The following is a 17,339-nucleotide window of genomic DNA, read 5'->3' on the forward strand; positions in this document are numbered from 1 at the left end:
GGAGGAGAGCGGGGTCCCTGTCCTCGCCAAAGCTCCGGGGGCTTTGCACAGTTTTATCAAGCTCCAGGGGCTAAACAGGCTGCCCAGGACAGCGGTGGACAGATTTAGAGCAGGGATTTAAAAGACAGATGTGTACAGATGTGACCCCTGGGGATATGGTTTAGTGCTGGCCTTGGCAGCGTTGCTTAATGGACTTGGATGGTCTTAGAGGGGTTTTCTAACCTCTGTGATTCCAAGGCACGGTTCTGAGACACATGGGCTGGGTTCGTGGGGACCCTCCTCGGCTTCCAGGCACATCCCACTGTGAATCCCACTGTGAATCCCACCGGGAGGACCCAGCCTGTCCATCCCGGAGCTGCACTCCCACAGCATCGCTGTGTGAGCAGCTGCTCCCTAATCACCTCTGCTTTGGGGCACGTGCAGCGTGGAAATGGGGTTTGGAATGTCATTTCCTGGGGCTGGAGGAGAATTCCAGCCCCTGGAGCGCTGCTGTTTTGCAGAGGTGCTGCTGCTGCTGGATGTGCTGCCTTTTTGGGAGCAGAGCAGAGGGAGGCTGAGGCACGTGGCTGGCTCCTCGCCAGCCTGGCCCATCTCTTTTCTCTCCAGTGCTCCTCTCTGGCTCCCTGAGTCACCATTTGCTGCTCTCCTCTTTAAACTAACGAGGAGACATTTTGCATTTGTGTTTCCTCATGGGCGAAATGCATCCCTGGCACCACAGAGCAGTGCTGGCAGCTCCTGCCTGGCTGCTGCTGCTCTGGTTCCTTCCTCATCCCCTCACATTCAGCTGGGGATGAAGCACGGGCTGGCCAGAGCCCCTCTGCCTTGTACCTGTGCATCCAGAGACTGGCAAAGCAAACAGGGAATACCCAGTGCTGAGGGGAAGCTGTTTGGATCTGGAAGCCTTCCCAGAGGAAAAGGGCACTCCAGTTGTCCACTGTATTATTTACCCAATCCCCTTTGTGCTGCAGAAAAGATTTACTCTGAGAAGATTAATGGCTCAAGGGGCTGTGAGAGAAATCCTCTGAGATTGCCTGGTTCAGGGGAGAAGGCAAACACCTCCTCACTGAGACCACAGAGCACAGGGAGAATGAGGAAAGGGCTGAGGGCTCGGCTTGTCCATGGGACACCCTCTGATGGGGACAGTGACTCACCCTGGGGACAGCAGGTCCCTCTCACAGGGCAGTGGCAGGAGGAAGGAGACATGGTGGCCTTTTCCAGGGTTGCCCCCAGATTCCCTCTCCCAAAGCTCCAGGGCTCAACACCCAAAACAAATGAATCCCTGGCAGCCCCTCTACCCCAGCTCAGAGAGGCCACACTGCCTGTGCATCCTGCCCTGAGTTAATGCCTGTCCTCTGCTCCTGGCTCCATCCTGGAGGAGCTCAGGGCTGGGCTGCTCACAGCTGAGCTCTGATAGCACCCTGCCCTCCCCATGGCACCCCCAGTGCAGGGGTTTGGGCGCTGGGGTGTGCCCCAGTGCCAGTGCCCCAGTGCCAGTGCCCCAGTGCCAGTGTTCCCAGTGTCCCTGGTGCCAATGCCCCAGTGCCACTGCCCCAATGCCAATGTTCCCAGTGCCAGTGTCCCCAGTGCCACTGCCCCAATGCCAATGTCCCCAGTGCTAGTGTCCCCAGGGCCAGTGTCCCCAGTGCCAGTGTCCCCGGTGCCAATGCCCCAGTGCCACTGCCCCAATGCCAATGTTCCCAGTGCCAGTGCCCCAGTGCCAGTGTCTCAGTGCCAGTGTCCCAATGCCAGTGTCCCAGTGCCAGTGTCTCAGTGCCAGTGTCCCCAGCCCTGGCTCGCCCCAGGCTGGGCAGGGGGCTGTGCAGGTGTGGGCACACGTGGGTGTCCCCAAGCCGTGCAGAATAATGCCATTAATGCCATCTGCTGCCGAGACAGAGATCCCGCACGGGAGCCAGACACGGCTTTTCTCTCCCTGTAATCCCCGGCCCCAGAGCCACGGGGGCTCTGTGGGGCTCACGGCAGTAAGGGCACGGCTGCAGCCCTGGCACGCTCAGGGGCCGGGAAGGAGGGATTACAGGGCTCATTTCACATCCTGCTGCCTTCCTGCCTGCTGGCACCTTCAGCTCCTGCTTTTGGGGGACACAGCCCCACCGCACTCAGTGAGGTGTGGGCAGGGCAGTTCTGGTGTGGCCAAACCCTTCTGTGCTGTTAAACAGGCACTTTGCTTAGAATCTCAGGATCATTTAGTTTGAAAAACACCTCTAAGACTATCGAGTTTAACCATTAACCATTTTCTCCTTCGGTTGAAGGAGTCCTGACCGTGCTTGAGCTGTGCAAAGCTGCAACGAGTCTTTATTAGTGGGTCACTGTCAAGTCAAAATTATATTCCAAAATAATCTCCTTACTGTGTTAAATAAGCACCTCAGATTAGACAAATTGCACGGATTTTGCCTAATAACCTTCCCCCAGCTAATCCTATTTTTCTGTCAATGTCTGACCTCGATCAGAGCCCAAACAGACCGAGTTGGTTTCTCCATCCCAGGAATGGTTGGGGTCACTGGAGGCAGCCCCTTGCACACCTGAACAACCGCAGTGGCTTCAGGTGAGGAGAGGAAACTCCCTGAGCGGGAGGAAACGGGAAGAATCCATTCCCTGCTCAATCAACTCCCAAAGCGACTGGGAGTGAACTCCTTGCTGCATCCCTCCCTGAACCCCTTCTCTGCTTATTTGGGGTGTCCCTTGGCTCCCACCCTGCCCCAGAAAGAGGTGGGGATGCTGGGGCAGGGTGGGGACAGGCAGCCCTGTGCCCTCCCGTCACTAGGTGTCTGTGTCGGGCCAGCTCTGCGCACACAGGGCCAACCTCCCTCCTCACTCACCGCCCAATTGCGGGAGAGTTGTGCTTTATTTATTTATTTATTTATTTATTTTAAGAGCAGTTTTTGGCTGAATCGGAAGCTGAGATCCATCCCAGCCCCGTTCCTGACCGAGAAGCACACCCGGACTGTGCTCTGTGCTGCTGTGCTGGGTTGACCTCGGCTGGACACCAGTTGCCCACTGAGCTGCTCCAGCACTCCCCAGCAGGGCAGGGAGGGATTAAAGAGAGGCAAAATCCCCCAAACGCGTGGGTCAAGAAAAAGGTAGTTATAAAGTGAAAGCAGAGGGAGCGTGAGCACAAGGAAAGGGAAAAGAAGAAACCCAGAAGGCTGAAATTCTCCAGTGGCGCCCGCAGGTGATGCCCAGCCCCTTCCCGGGAAGGCAGGATCACTCTGCAAGGTGAATGTTGTAACTCATGAACACCTCCCTTTCTCACACCTCCCTTCCTCCTCCTTTCCCTTTTCTTCTGTACCTGAGCAGGTGTCACCTGGTCTGGAATATCCCTTAGGTCAGTTTGGGGCTGTCCTGGCCGTGTCCCCTTCCCACCCTGGAGTGCTGGTGAGGGGGCTATTGAAGGGACAGCGCTGGGAGCAGCAGGAGCCTGAACTGGAGTGTTCCCAACACCTTTCCAGCTCCCAACACACAGCCCAGCACCGTGAGGGCTGAGAGGGAAAGAATTAACCCCATCCCATCCAGAGAAGGACACACAAAGAGCCCCACAGTGCTGCCAGCCGCTGCCTGGGCATCCCAAGGGAAAGGAAAGGCAAGTGCTGCAGGATCCAGGACCCGCAACTGGGAGAAGAAACATCCGGAGCAAACGCAGGGCTGCCTGCTCCGAGCCTCGGGCTGCGGAGGAGCCAGAGGGAACCTTTCCTTTCCTGGGTCTGTGGTGGAAGATGCCTGCAGGGCAGAAAAGTGATTGGCACCCGGCCAGGAGAGTGGGCGATTCAAACGCCTCGGGCACACAGTTTAACCTCTCTTGAACTTTATTAGCCAAGAAATTCTTGCTGGGTCTAAGAGAGGGAGAAGCACGAGGGTAATTTGCGTTCTGGCCTTGCGGGGTAAGGGATCCACTGGAGCGGGGTGAGGGGTGGCCACTGGCCAGGACTCCTGGGCTTCGGCTGGAGCTCTCCTTCCATGATGGCACTGCAGCTCTGAGAGAGGGAGGGTGACACGGCCAGCATGTCCCAGCCCCTCTCCTCCCGGGACAGACTCACAGAAGTGCTGCCCTGAAGCATGAGCACCCCAAACAGGGAGCCTGGCTGCCAGCTGCAGCCTCCTACCTGCACCTACAGCTCCTCCTCGTTCCCTTGTCTGTGGAGCAAAAAGCAAAGGGAAAAGGGTTACACTGGGAAATGTGGCTGAGAGAGGGGGGAATGTGGGCTGAACCCTGGTCCTGTCAGCTGGCAGGACTGGAGTAGGAAGGAGAGATGAAAACCGTGCAATACCCACCTCCTCTTCTTCCTCCCTCCGCAGTGGAAGCGCTGGCCTGGGGATGAGAAGAGTGACTGAGGCTGAGCTTCCCCCCACCCCACCACACCCACCCCTGCAGCCCCAGCACTGCTCCTGCTCGAGCTGCCCCAAGATTGCAAATACTGCTGGTTTTCATGGTTTTCTCCCTAAAATTAGCGGGCACCATCCTTGCAGCAGCTGTGACCACGGCCACCCTGCATGAAGTGGTCACAGTGCTCAGAGCAGTGCCAGAACACCCAGACAGGGTCACAGGGTGTCCTGCACACTCAGCACGGGGTCAGTCTGGGAGCTGCTGAGGTTCGAGGGCTCTGGGAGCTCTGGTTCCTCTCTCTGGAAATGTCAGAGTTTTCTCTGCTATTTTTAATGAGTGACCTTCCCTCTGAAGCCCTGGCGCTGGCAGGGAAACACTAAATATTTACGTGGTCTCCCTCCCAACTCGCCCTGGATGGAAAGTTCCCAGGCAGCCCCAGGGGCAGGCTGTGCCCACCCCTGGTGCTGTGGGGGCAGGGTTGGTGGCCCCCAATCCCCTCCCGGCCAGAGGAGGAGGCTGAGCAGAGCACGGAGCAGAGCCGAGAGGCATCCACTTACTGAGGATGATGAGGAGCCCGATGACAAAAGCCACGACGGCGAAGATCAGCCCCCCGTGGCGGATGGTGTCATAGTCTGGGGAGGAGGAGAGGTCAGCCCAGGCTGAGCTAGGCTGAGCCCCAGCACAGAGCCCCTGGCAGAGTGGCAGGAAGGGGCTGCCCGACCCCCTGCCCGCAGCCCCCGGCCTGCCCGGGCACACACTCACCGTAGCTGAACCTGTCCTGGCCCTGCTCGGGCACTTGCTCTGAAAAGAGGAGAAATTCCACAGTGAGAGCCATGTCCTCACGACGTGGAGGTGGGAGAGAGCAGAATCGAGGGCTGCAAGTGGGAGTGCTGTGACTGCCCTGGCACGCAGCTGAGCCAGGAAACTCCTGGGTCTCACCCCAGGAGCTTTAAGGTCCATGGAAAATTCACGGGATGCACTTGCAGGCTGCATCTGCAGGATGCTCCAGGTGAAGCTGCAGGCGGGGCCCCAGTTCCACTGCCCTCGGAAGTGCCACTGCCCGCAGGACGCCAACAATGGCTCTGTCCCCTCCGTGCACGGGACTCATCAACACCCCAGTCCCACGCCTCGCACCAGATGCACCCCAAAACCCCCCTCCGTGTCAGCGGGCTCATCACCGTGTCACCGCTCCAGCCACCTCACCTGACTGCACAGCCCTCTGCCGGGAGCAGCTGGGAAGGAGAAATCACCCCAAGAAGCCAAACACCGACGTGCCACAGGACTCTAGAGCTCTGAGGATCCATCCCCACGTCAGCCCACCCAAATCCTCATCGAGCGCTGCCCCCGTGGTGGGAGGGACCAGCGCTGCTCCTCGCATGGAGATAGATGTCCCCGTGTCTGTCCTTACCGTCACCCATGGCCTCGGCGTGTCGTCCGGCGGGCGCCTCGCTCTGCGAGTGGGCACCCACGGGAAAGCGCATTAATTGGGAGACAAACCTCATTAAACATTAATGGCCTCGGTGTAATGTTTATCGCAGTCACGAGGGGAGGCACAGGGCTCCCGCCTGCCTTTGGGAAAGAGGGAGGGGAGGGCAGGGGCAGCACCCACCGCGCCACCGGAGCTGCGTGTCCTTGTGCCAGCCCTCCCTCCCCTCCCCATTCCCATTGTCAGCCGTGCTGGGCTTCACCTCCTGCGGCGGTGACGAGCCGAGGGATGGGCTCGAATACACTGCTGGAGAGCAGCGAGCATCACGGACACACCGAGGGTGTTCCGGGCCGGGTCAGCACCTCCGTGCCAGCACCGAGCCGCCAGCAGCACCGCGATGCCGCGGCGCATCCCCGCCGGCGGTGGGCACCGGGATGCCGCGCCCCTCTCCGGGCGGTGCCAGCCCCGGGCCCGGCCGGGCCAGCTGCCAGCGGGGCTGTGCGATCCAGTTTGCTCTAATCTGGCCATCAGCGGCCCGGAGTCACGCGCAAAGGCGATTAACGCCGGGGGTGGCCGTGGGGGGAGCCGGCCCCGAGGGACGCTCCCCTTGGCGGCGCCGAGGAGCGCAGACACCCGGAGCCCTGTCGCGGTGCCACGGGGTGCAGCCAAGCCCCGGAGGGTGCTGCGTGGGGCCGCCACTTCTGTCACTGCTGTCACCGTGTCCTGGCAGCGCTCAGCATCCGTCGCACCGGCGCGCCAGCAGCCCGACACTGCGGCTCCCAAAAAGCCCAGGGACAAAAGTGGCCGTGGCCGCGCCCCCGCGCTGCCTTCCCACGGGCTCTGGCTCTTGCTGAGCTGCACAAGGGAGCAGGAGGGGGCTCGGCCGGCACAAAGCGCGGCTGTGCTGCCCAGGGCGCTGCCCCTGCTCCCCTGGCCCCAGCCCGGCCACAATGGGACGGCGTGGGAAGCTGCCAGGCTGCCCTGGGAACGCCACGGCCCTCGAGACAACGCAGGCAGGCACCGATAGAAACGATATTTTATTCCTTTCCCCTTAGGTCACAGCACAGAGCACACCAGCCCTCCAGCACAGCAGCACACTCGCCTATTTAAAAGGAGACACAATAGCTCAGTTTATTTTACAACACTCAGGGTTTGGCCATTTTACACACCACAGGGAGCTCTTTGTTTCGTGGTAACACCGACGGCACACTGGGGACAGCACGGCACTCCGACTGGAGGGACACACACCGTGACACTCGGGGGTCTGCCCTGCCCAGGAGCTCTCTGCAACAGCCAGGACACAGGGAAGGGACACAACACGAGAGACACGGCCCCTCTGCCTGGCACAGATGGGACAGAGCTTCCCAGTGCCACCAAGTGATGCCAAGCATGCAGGGACACAGCCCACACTGAAGGCAGGGCCACCACAGTGGAATGGACACAGCAGAAACTCCTCTCAGAACCATCCTGGAGGAAAAAAAACCCTTCTTGATGTGGGATGGCACCCTGAGGTGTTTCAGTGAAGCCCTGGGGACCCCTCACTGCTGCCCCCACCCAAGCTGACCATCCCCAGCCCCAGCTGAGGTTTTGCCTGCCCATGAACTTGGGGAAGAGCCAAAAATCACAGGATTGCCTCTGACCCATGAGAGGACACAGTGTGATGATGGCCCCTGGGCTCAGCATGTTGTCACAGTGCAAGCTCAGGTGTGCAAAATCCAAGAATCACTCAGTGCCACTCGCTGCTGCTCCACCGGGAGAGGGGACAGCTGGCACTGGGGGTGACACAGAACCACCATGGGACAACACAGCACTGACAGGGGTGGCACAGGGAGTGACAAGGTGTCAGGAGGGGCAGGGAGCACCAGGAGGAGACGCTGCTGCCCCTTCCCTACAGAGACAAGCACAGACAGGGTTTCTGTTTCTCTTCAGCCCTCAGCCTGTGTCACCCACCCAACTCTGGCTCAGGCAGGAGCTGGTTCGTGCTGGTTAATGGGGTCACTGCTGTGCTGCTGCCCTCATCCACAGTGTCACCATGCTGGGGACCTCACGGGCTCCTCTGACACCATAGCCTTGCCTCACACTTAAAGGAGTGTCCCACAGGTTTAACAAGGGACAGAAACGGGAAGTGCCAAGCAGGAAAGGCAGGAGAGCTCCCTTCAGCCTTGAATCCAGCACCCCACGACCCCAGCAAGGAGGGCTGAGCCATGGGATGCCCCTGCCTGACTCACCCCCCACCATGGCTGTTTTCAGGCTGGGGGCATGCAGGTTATTGCTGAAATGGGGACGGGTAGCCCTGAAATGGCTGGGCAGGTCTCCAGGGCACTGCAGTCCCCAAGCCCTGCCCAGAGCCAGGGGGGCTGTGCTGCTGGCACAGGCAGGGAATGGGGGTCCCTGCCCCACAGCCCACACTGCCTGTTGCCAGGCTTGGAGGGCAGCCCAGAGGGCAGCAGCCTGCCAGTCCTACAGAGCCCCAATCACACGCACAGCACGAGAAAGGTGAAGAGAAAGTCACAATTACAACACCAGCAACAACTAGCCCTAGAGGTAATGATCATCTCACAGCAACATTACACACCACGGGAGGCAGAGTGAGCAGAGTTTAGTCGGGTTAGGAGACAGAGAACGGCTGCTGGAGCACGGAGGGGACACAGACAGGGCAGCTCCGCGTCTCCTGAGAGGGACCTGCTGCTGGGGGCTCAGTTTCCTTGCAGGCCGCGGGCATCTGCGCTCCGAGCGTCTGTCTCGGGTCTCTGGGTCTGCACGGGGAGCAGAGCAGTGGGTCAGCCCTTCTCCAAACCAGGGCACAGCCCAGGGAGCTCAGAGAGAGACACCCTGAGGGGTTCACACCCAGCTTTCTGAGCACCCTAGAAGCAAAACCACTTGGGGTGGAGGAGCACCAGGAAAAGGAAACACAAGGGAAAATCCAGACAGATGCTTCCTTTTGCTGCTGGGCTGCCTGGGGACACTCAGCACTGAGTTTCCTTGCCCCCTTTCCTTTCCTTGCCCCCACCCCATTCCAGAGCTGCCCAGTCCCACTGGCCTGCTCAGAGCCCTGCAGTCACCCCACACACAGCCCCAGCTGTCCCTCCCACCCTGATGTCCCCACCCCGCCTGGCCTGGCACTCACAGCGTTGGCTCCTGCTCAGTTCTCTGCTTTCTGTGCCGCCGTTGCTGCAAAGGGAAAAGCAGAGGGGTTTGTGGTGCCTGCCCAGTGCTGTGGCATGGGGCAGTGGCACAGTGACCCCAGCACAGTGATCTTACCATTTGAGGTGATCAGGTTCTCTGCCTGAGCCTCTTCTTCTCCTGGAGCCCTGCAAGGAGAGGAGCACGGTGAGGGCAGCTGGGGTCTGTGCCCCATCCCAGGGGCAGAGTGCTGGGATGGCCAGGAAGGTGCACTGGGGGCAGGCAGAGCTGCTGCCCCAGTTTTGGGCACCCCAGAGGGACACCCAGAGAGTGCAGCCCCCACCAGGCTGCCCTCACTCACCTGGGCTTCTGCTTGAAACTGCACCTGCACCTCCTGCCTGCAAGGGGAGAGAAACTGTGAGTGTGGCCAGAGGGGGAATGGGGTGAGGCCTTTCCCAGTGCCCCTCCAGCATGGGAACAGCCCCTGCTGCCCCAGCCTGCCAGCCCAGCACCCACCACATCCCCAACTTACTGAGGATGAGGAGAATGCCCACGGTGAACAGGACAACAGCAAACACCAGCCCCCCGATCCTCAGGCTCTGGTAATCTGGGAGGGGGAGACACAGGGCTCAATCCTGCTGGGCTCAGGGAAGGGGGTGGCTCTTTCACTGCCCATGGCACATCCACACGCACCCCCAGGCTCAGCCATGCTCACTCACCATAGTTAAAGGGATCCTCCTCCTCCTTCTCCTGCGTGGCCACTGGAAATGAGCAGACAAGGGGGTGTGAGATGAGAGAGCCCCTGGCTGCTCCCCCAAAAAACTCTGGGGCTCTGGGCTCTCATGGCTGCTGCCCCACACCCCCTGCAGCCCCCTTGGATCCATGTGGAGACTGTTCCCTGGGGTTCCCCGGCCTTTTCCTGAGGTGTGTGTGGGAGGCACTGGGCACCTACCGTCCGCCACGGCCGCTGGTACCAGCAGGGAGCACAGGAAGATGAGCACTGCCTCCATGGCTGCTGTGAGAGAGGGGAGAAGAGGCTGTCAGCACCCAGATGCCTCAGGGAGGGCAGGGACAAGGCCAGGGAGCACGGGGGAACTCAGACAAACCACGGGAGAAGGAGCCAGGCTGGTCCTAGGAAACACCCACAGTGCCCAGCCCAGCAGTTCAAAGGCAGGAAGGGTTTGAGCAGACAGACAGACTTCTTTTTGTGGGGTTCTGTGATGCATTTTTTACCATCTCCACTTGGCATAAATCTCAGTGCAGTCTCAAGTTAGCTCTGCAGGCAATGGGGCCAACATCCCAACAATCCCAGCCTGTGCAGCCCTGTGAGCAGTGTCCAAATGCTCCTGGAGCTCTGGCAGCCTCGGGGCTGTGCTCGTTCCCTGGGGATCCTGGGTAGTGCCCAGCACCCTCTGGGGAAAGATCCTTTTCCTAATATTCAACCTAAACCTCCACAGAGACAAAAAAGAGGCTGGATTTACAGTTACCCTAGTTTGCTATAACACTCAAGCCTAAATCCTGCTGTCTTTGGGTGAAGTTGGCATAATTTAACCAGTTTGCTGAATATTTCCAGCCTCCTAAACTGGGACAGACTCCATTCGCACTTGGGATTATTTTTTAATGTGGTGCGTTTCAATTAAAAACTTTCTCAAGAAGATTTAAGAGACACCATGGAAGAAGAGCCAAGAAGAACAATTTTAGTTCGCTCTTTCCACATCTGCTCTTAAAACTTCATTGGTTTTGAGCATCCCAGGGCTCCTCACAGCAGGGCACGGCCGTGAGCCCCCAGCCCGGCCCCTGATGATGGTTTGTCCCAATTAGCATAGCAATTACACTCCCGCAATGAGGCCAGCGGCCCTGGTGGGACGTGAGCTCAAAGACACACTTGCCCTCCAGGCTCCCTGCAGCAGCAAGGAGAGACCATAAATAATCTCGGTGTCCCCTCCCAGCAGAGCCTGTCCCCGTCCCTTTGCTGGGAACACCTGGACGGAGCACGGAGCTGTCCCCGCGGGTGGAAGGTCGCTGTGGCCGGGCTGTGACACTCCCTGCCAGCTCGGGCAGGGGGAACATGTCCCAATCTGCATTTGGGACACGCCACCTTCGCAGCTGGGACCGCCCTGCCGAGGCAGCGCATTGCCACCCACAACCTGCTGCCAGCATCCCTTCTCCAGCTCCCAGGGGACATCCAGGGGACAGGGGGAGCCGCTCCCTGTCCTGCCAGCCGGCACAGGGCACTGCAGACCCGAAGGTGCGCTGGCTGCGTGCAGGGCACACCTCGTGTCGGGAGCAGAGGGTTTGGCTGATGCAGCCCCTCCGAGGGCAGGCGGTGGCAGCCTGGCTGCTGTCCCCGCAGCTCCCCGGGGCTCTGCCCGCTGGTGACAGCGGTGCCAGGCGGTGGCCCCGTGCCCCGGCGCCGGGCTGGGTGGCCATACATGGTCGGGAGCACGGAGAGGGCTCGCTGCTGGCTCGGCAGTGGAAGGAAGGTTATCGAGAGCCCTGCGCGGCCCCGATAGCGCCGAGCGCTACAGAGCTGCTGCAGCTGCTGCGCTGGATTAGTGCCGATAAGGAAGGGGCCCTGGACACAGCAGGAATTCAGCTCGCTGACGGAGGCAGAGCCCGGCGTGCCGCTATTCAGCCCCTCCAGAGCCTGACCTGATTCCAATGCAGCCTCCATCGCAGCCCAGTCCTGCTGCCCCAGCCAGCTCAGCTGCCCCAGCCCGGCTCCCTGGGACACAGAGGTCCCCCAGACCCTGCCACTGTCCCTTTTCCCAGTTTGTGCCCCACACTCCAGGACTGGCACGGAGCAGGCTCCGCAATGCCCTCCAGTCTGGCCCCAGCAGCGCTTGGCTCCGTGGCCTTTCCCAGTGCTGCCCTTGGGAGTTCCCATTGCACCCACCCCACAGAGGAGGCAGCCCCGGCCCCACCAACATTCCCAGAACCCGCCTCGCTCATCACAGCGAACGGCATCCCATGGTAACTCCCATCCCTCCCTCCCTCCCCTCCCACGATTTGCCATTCCAAAGGCGATGTGTTTACCCGAACACTGGAGGGTTTCATCCCCCCTGCTGCAGCTGCTGGGCTGCACCGGAGTGCGCCCAGACAAACCCCCTCGTTTGCTGATGTGCAGATTTCAGAGTAATTACCAGGTCTTAGAAACACACACAAAGAGCCCACAGCTGGTGGCACAGTCACTTGGAGACGCACATCTCCTTTCTCTCACGTTCTTTTTCTCTTCCCCACAACGCTGCAAAACCAGTCATTTTCCCAGCTCACAGTCTTGTGCCATGATCAATATTCATTGGCTCCCGTATTTCTCAAACAAATCATTCATCAGATTTTCACAGTTTTGCTGCTATTTGCCTGCTACTGGATCATTCCCTGAAGAACACACTCAGGGAATTTTGCATTTTTCCCTGCCCTGAGCCCCTGCAAGTGGCACTGGGCCCTGCCCAGCCACACACACACACACACACACACCCTCCACCCCTTTGCTCAGCATTTGGCTCCTCGCACGTAGCACGGCAGAGTTCACTGCTGGGCCGAGCCAAGCACGCAGCACACATATGCTCTTTGTTTTTCTATCTCAATTCCTAGAATTCACACACTTCCGCGCTCTCAAACTTATCTCTGCACGAGTGATCCGCCAGGATTGGCAGTGTCCCTGCTCCAAAGGCAAACACTGCAGCGAAAACGAGCCCAGATCTCCTCCAAGGAAGCATATGCCTTGCAAAGAGCCACAGGTTTTTTAGGTTGCTCCAAGCTGGCTCACCCACTTCTTCCTGAAGCTGAAATAAAGTGAGAAGAGCGAGCACTGCCAAGGGTTTGCTGTTCTCCCTGCTCCTGCCTTCCCCCGTGCTGAATCCAGCTGTGCCTCAGCACAGGAAAGGAGAGGGAAACCAGCAGCTGCCACGTCCCACAGCACAAATCTCTGCCTGCTTTCTCCCCATTGGTGACACAAAGTTTGGAGTCACCACGCTGGACACCACGGGCAGTGACTTGAACCCAAACATGGGATTTCCTGTTAAATATTGTGAGATCCAGCGAAACACGGAGAGAGGTGCAGCAGCACAGCAGTGTCCAGAACTGCCCTTCCCTCTCATCCCAGATCAACCTGCTGCTTTGTGAGGGAAACCAGAAATCTTCCACCATCCCTGTGTCCACAGAAGAGCTGGGTGGTAGGAGGAGGCAGCAGGAATTTGTGAGGCTCAGGGGGGTGGAAGCAGCGCCACAGATTGAGGAAGTACGCAGAGTTTGCTGTTTTCTGAGAGGATGTGGATGAGAGTGGGTTGGGGGATTAATCCAGTGCTGCCATGGTGAGGGTCAGTTCCCCCTTCCCAGGGCAGTGCAGTGACACCAACAAGGCAGGGTGACAATGGCAGGGCCACCCTGGCACCAGCAGCCACCCGCGCCCAGGCGAGCTGGCTGGATGATTCACAGCCCTGCCACCACCCTGCCACGCTCACAGCCAGCACAGCTCCATGCAGAGCACAGCCACAGCCCTTCCTCAGCCTCTTCCTCCTGGATCATCCCTCCTGGATCATCCCTCCTGGATCATCCCTCCTGGATCGTCCCTCCTGGATCATCCCTCCTTGCCATTCCCACACTGAGTGGGTGTGCGTGCCTGGAGCCTGGGCGAGGGAGAGGAGTGGGCAAATCCGGGCAAACAGACCCAGTCCCTCCTGCCTGGCTCAGCTCTCTGCAGCACAGCAAACCCTGCCAGAGCAAGGCAGGTGAATTTGCAATGCTCTTGGATCTCCAAGTCTCCTTTTCCTTTTCATTATTTTGCATAGATCTGCCCTGTCAAGTCTCAGCCATCACAGCGCAATTCCGGGCAGCCTCCGCCTTCCGCCAGGAGTCCTCAGGGCATCTCCCGAAGATCAGACCTAGTTAAAATCTCTGGTTCCTGTGCAAAGCCCCCCAGACCGTGACAGCAGCGCTCCGTTGCCCGGGGCATTTAAGAGCGTGCATGTGTGAATGGACATTTCCAGCTCTGCATAGATGTGCTCTTCTGCCATTTCACGTCAGCATCAATCTGCCTATTAATGTGCCTGTTGTTGTGCCTCGTGCTTCTAAATGAGAGAGGAGAGGAGATTTCCAGCCCTCGCCATTCTGGTATGGGTGGCCCTTCCCAAATCCGGTGCTGATTCAGAGGCTGACTGGATGGGAGACACAAACCTGCCTTTACTACAGTCTAATTGTTTCTTTTGCTGGTTTGGGGTGTCTCTGAGTGCACCTGTACCCCAGAATTCCACTTGTCTACTGCAGGGCTTCTTCCAACCTCATGGAACTCACCCTAAATCATTGAGAAGCCTCAGCCAAAACTGCCTGGTCCTGTGTGGCTCAGCACAGTCCCCAGCCCATCGATGACACCCCAATGAGGCCACAAGGCCAATCCTTCACTGGGGCAAATCTGCAGTGCAAACCCTGCTGAGCTTAAGGCTGCCTGGCCAGGGAACCCAGCCTGGGCTGCAGCAGGCAGTAAACATCACCAGCACCTCCCACAGGAGTCTGCTGCTCCTGATCCCTCCTTATTTAATGAACAGATAACCAGGAGCTGTAAACCTGACCGTGCACCTGCCTGAACCATCCCATCCTCCTACCACACCCTTGTTTGCCCACACACTGGCTGAATGAGCCTGGGGCTCTGCAGGGACATAAGCCATGACAATCCCACAGGTGAGACAAGGGAGAGGTTCCCTGCAGGATCCTGGTGGTGAGAGCACCCCAGATTATCAGAACACCCTGACAGAGCAGCGTGCAAGGAGCTGTCTGAGCCTCCTGAGCGTGCTGGGTACCACAGCACTGCCACGCTCCGCAGCACATCAGAGCAGACATTTTCTCCCTTCTCTCCTCTGCTGTCACCATCAGCCACGACCACCACGAGCAGGAGGCAGACAGCAGTGCCCTGAAACATGGCTGTTGTCCCCACCAACACTGCCCCAGGCACAGAGTGATGGGCAGGTGGCACAGCCCTGGGTGGGACAGGACAGGACACCTCCCTGCTGCCAGCACCAGTGGTGCCTTCCCCATGCTCAGGGACACAACAGCTGCAGAGCTCAGCAGCCTCTTTACACCTTGCAAACACACACAGCCTGAAAGGCAAACACGGGAGAACAGCAGACACAGAGCTGCTGGTTTGCTGTGCCAGGGAGTGTCCCCCACACCTGGCAAAGCCGTGGCTCCCCACCCCATGTTTTACCTGAATGGGTACGTGGAGACAAAGCGATAAAATTTCCATGTGAGCGTGAGCCATGAGGCTGATGGGAGAGAGGTGCAGGCAGACTCACACCTTGCAGGCACAGGATATCCTCCAGCAGGTCCCAAACATGCTCTAACAGGTGGCCTGGCTTGGCAGCCATGGCGCTTGATGCTGGCAGCTCTCCACTTCACTCTGCCTTGGAACCATGGCCCAGTTGTGCACGAGCAGGGACTCTCCGGGTTTGTCTTTGCTTCAAACTGGGAGCAAAACCACCCAGCGGGACTGAAAATCCCAGCAGGACCCACCAGCATCTTGGAGCGCTGTGGGCTTGCCAAAATGGGTGCTCCATGCGGATCCACACACGGCTTCCCCCGAGAGGCTGCTCCTTCACGCTGCTTATTCACATCCACACAAACCACCTGTCACTTTCCCTCCCACAGAAATATCCCTGCAAGATCCAAGTTCCACCACATGGACTCCAAAATCCGTTTCTTTGGAAGCATTAATTACACACCCTGAGAGACACGCTCTTCCCTTCCTCCGTACGCCTTCCCGGGATGAGGCGCTCGGCTGTTTACGCACGGTGTTACTACAATATTGAACAACAGGAGCCAGAGCGCTGCCAAGGGCTGCGAGAGAGGGATCCCCCGGCTCCTCGGGATCCCCCCGGCTCCTCGGGATCCCCCCGCTCCCTGTGAAGCACCGGCTGTGCTCCGGCTCTGCCCGCGGTGGTCTCGGGTGGGTCCGCCGGAGCATCCTCCCCAGCACGGGGGGCTGGTAACCAGGGATACGAGATACGGGAAACTGTGGTACCCGGCGTTGCCATGGCAGCCGCCGGGACCGGGATGCAAGCGGGTCGGGGCGAGGGGCGATGCCCCGGGGCAGCGGGGCGGGGTCCCGGACACCTCCCCGGCGGAGAGGGGCTGGGGCTCGGTGCCGCACCCCGGTACCGGAGCACGGAGCCCCGAGCGCGCACCCCAACCTGCGCGCTGCCCGGCCGACCCCGAGCCCCCCGACCCCCCGATCCCTCCCTTCCTCCCCACCAGCCCTCCCCCAGACCCCTCTCCGGCCGGACCCACCTGAGCTGGCCGGGCGGAGCCGGGTAGAGCCGGGCTGGCCCCGCGGCTCCGGGCGGTGCCGGGGGAGCGGAGCGGAACGCGGAGCGGGGCTGCCGCACAAAGGGGAGCGGGCGGGCGGAGCGGGGGAGGCGCCTGCGGGGCGGGGGGCGCGGGCAGCGGCGGGGGCGCGGCCAGCACGGCCCGGCCCCCGGCGGCTCCCAGATCCCCCCAGAGGAAGGCACGGGGATGCTCAGGGGGATGGAGCCCCTCTGCTCTGGGCACCAGCCTGGAGAAGAGAAGCTCCAGGGAGAGCACATAAAGGGGCTCCAAGAGATCTGGAGACGGAGTTTGCACAAGGGATGGATTGGAGACACGAGAGAGAGCGGGATCCACAGCCAGTGGGCAGGATCAGATGGGATATGGGGAAGAAATTCTTCACTATGTGGTTGGGGGGCTCTGGCACAGGGTGCCCAGAGAAGCTGTGGCTGCCCTGTCCCTGGAAGTGTCCAAGGCCAGGTTGGAAGGGGCTTGGAGCAACCTGAGATAGTGGAAGGTGTTCAAGGGATTTGGAACTTGTTGTCATTGAATATCCAACCCAAACCATTCAGTGATTCTGTGGTTCTACAAAAGTCACGGTGCCTGCAGGGCAGGTATGGAGGGGAAGCGCTCACCTGGCTGTGAAACATCCCTTCCCACAGCACAGCAGGCCTGGACTCTGCCCTGAGCCGTGGGGGGAGCAATGAACACACTGGGGCCAGCAGAAAACACACAGATGAATTGGCAAACACGGCACAGAAGCCCTGCTGCCTCCTGAGAGCCTGGAAAGGCTCTGTCAGGCTGCCAGGCCAGGTGGCCCAGCTCACAGGGCTTCAGTCACGTCACCCAGCCAACCCCAGGGTCCACCCAGGTCAGGGTGGGCAGCAGGGCCACTTCCACTGCCTGGCTCAGTTCCAGGCACAGCCAGGACCTGGTACCTGCATTGCCTGCCCTGAATCCAGCAGCATTTGGGAACTGCAGGAACGCAGCCCTGTTGGGAGTTACCCAGAGCAGGGCAGGAGCCAGGACACACTTCAGGCAGCCAGGGCAGAACTGTTGATCTCGGTGGAACCTCCAAATGTTCCTGTAGAGGGGTTATGGAGTGGCGAAAGGACACAGTGACATAGCTCTTCCTTGCTCGTTCTTGCACCATGCAAGAGA

General features: G+C 59.7%; 2 protein-coding genes across 4 annotated transcripts; both read right to left on the reverse strand.

The window, feature by feature from the left end:
- Positions 1–3,526: 3,526 nt before the first annotated feature.
- On the reverse strand, positions 3,527–6,018 carry FXYD2 (FXYD domain containing ion transport regulator 2). The gene is made up of 6 exons (XM_079326724.1): positions 5,745–6,018; positions 5,099–5,137; positions 4,894–4,968; positions 4,285–4,321; positions 4,116–4,146; positions 3,527–3,986 (listed from the first exon to the last, which is right to left on the reverse strand). Exons 1-5 carry the CDS (start codon positions 5,836–5,838, stop codon positions 4,122–4,124), a joined length of 270 nt encoding a protein of 89 aa, XP_079182850.1. The 5' UTR covers positions 5,839–6,018; the 3' UTR covers positions 3,527–3,986; positions 4,116–4,121.
- A 768-nt stretch (positions 6,019–6,786) lies between these two features.
- Positions 6,787–16,282, reverse strand: LOC306812265 (FXYD domain-containing ion transport regulator 6-like). Of its 3 annotated transcripts, none has more exons than XM_079326721.1 (8): positions 16,164–16,282; positions 9,838–9,900; positions 9,605–9,646; positions 9,418–9,492; positions 9,247–9,283; positions 9,024–9,073; positions 8,890–8,933; positions 6,787–8,518 (listed from the first exon to the last, which is right to left on the reverse strand). In XM_079326721.1, the coding sequence occupies exons 2-7, from the start codon at positions 9,893–9,895 to the stop codon at positions 8,905–8,907; spliced, it is 291 nt and encodes a 96-aa protein (XP_079182847.1). In that variant the 5' UTR covers positions 9,896–9,900; positions 16,164–16,282; the 3' UTR covers positions 6,787–8,518; positions 8,890–8,904. The 3 variants fall into 3 exon arrangements, with proteins under 3 accessions (XP_079182847.1, XP_079182848.1, XP_079182849.1); XM_079326722.1 differs by having other exon boundaries at positions 9,838–9,897; positions 16,164–16,273; XM_079326723.1 differs by lacking the exon at positions 16,164–16,282 and adding an exon at positions 9,988–10,026 and having other exon boundaries at positions 9,838–9,897.
- Positions 16,283–17,339: the final 1,057 nt, after the last annotated feature.

This window comes from Erithacus rubecula (genome assembly GCF_903797595.1).
Source record: "Erithacus rubecula genome assembly, chromosome: 25".
In the NCBI taxonomy this organism is placed as follows: domain Eukaryota; kingdom Metazoa; phylum Chordata; class Aves; order Passeriformes; family Muscicapidae; genus Erithacus; species Erithacus rubecula.

Bases quoted from the DNA above. Each gene is read 5' to 3' on its own strand.
- FXYD2 (XM_079326724.1), bottom strand. From the start codon at position 5,838: ATGAGGTTTGTCTCCCAATTAATGCGCTTTCCCGTGGGTGCCCACTCG. The intron at 4,969-5,098 runs GTGAGTGTGTGC...CCTCCTCCCCAG, and splicing joins CCAGGACAGGTTCAGCTACG to ACTATGACACCATCCGCCAC. The intron at 4,147-4,284 runs GTGGGTATTGCA...TTTGCTCCACAG, and splicing joins GGAGGGAGGAAGAAGAGGAG to ACAAGGGAACGAGGAGGAGC.
- LOC306812265 (XM_079326721.1), bottom strand. From the start codon at position 9,895: ATGGAGGCAGTGCTCATCTTCCTGTGCTCCCTGCTGGTACCAGCGGCC. The intron at 9,284-9,417 runs GTAAGTTGGGGA...CTCCCCTTGCAG, and splicing joins GGGCATTCTCCTCATCCTCA to GCAGGAGGTGCAGGTGCAGT. The intron at 8,934-9,023 runs GTAAGATCACTG...TTCCCTTTGCAG, and splicing joins GAACCTGATCACCTCAAATG to CAACGGCGGCACAGAAAGCA.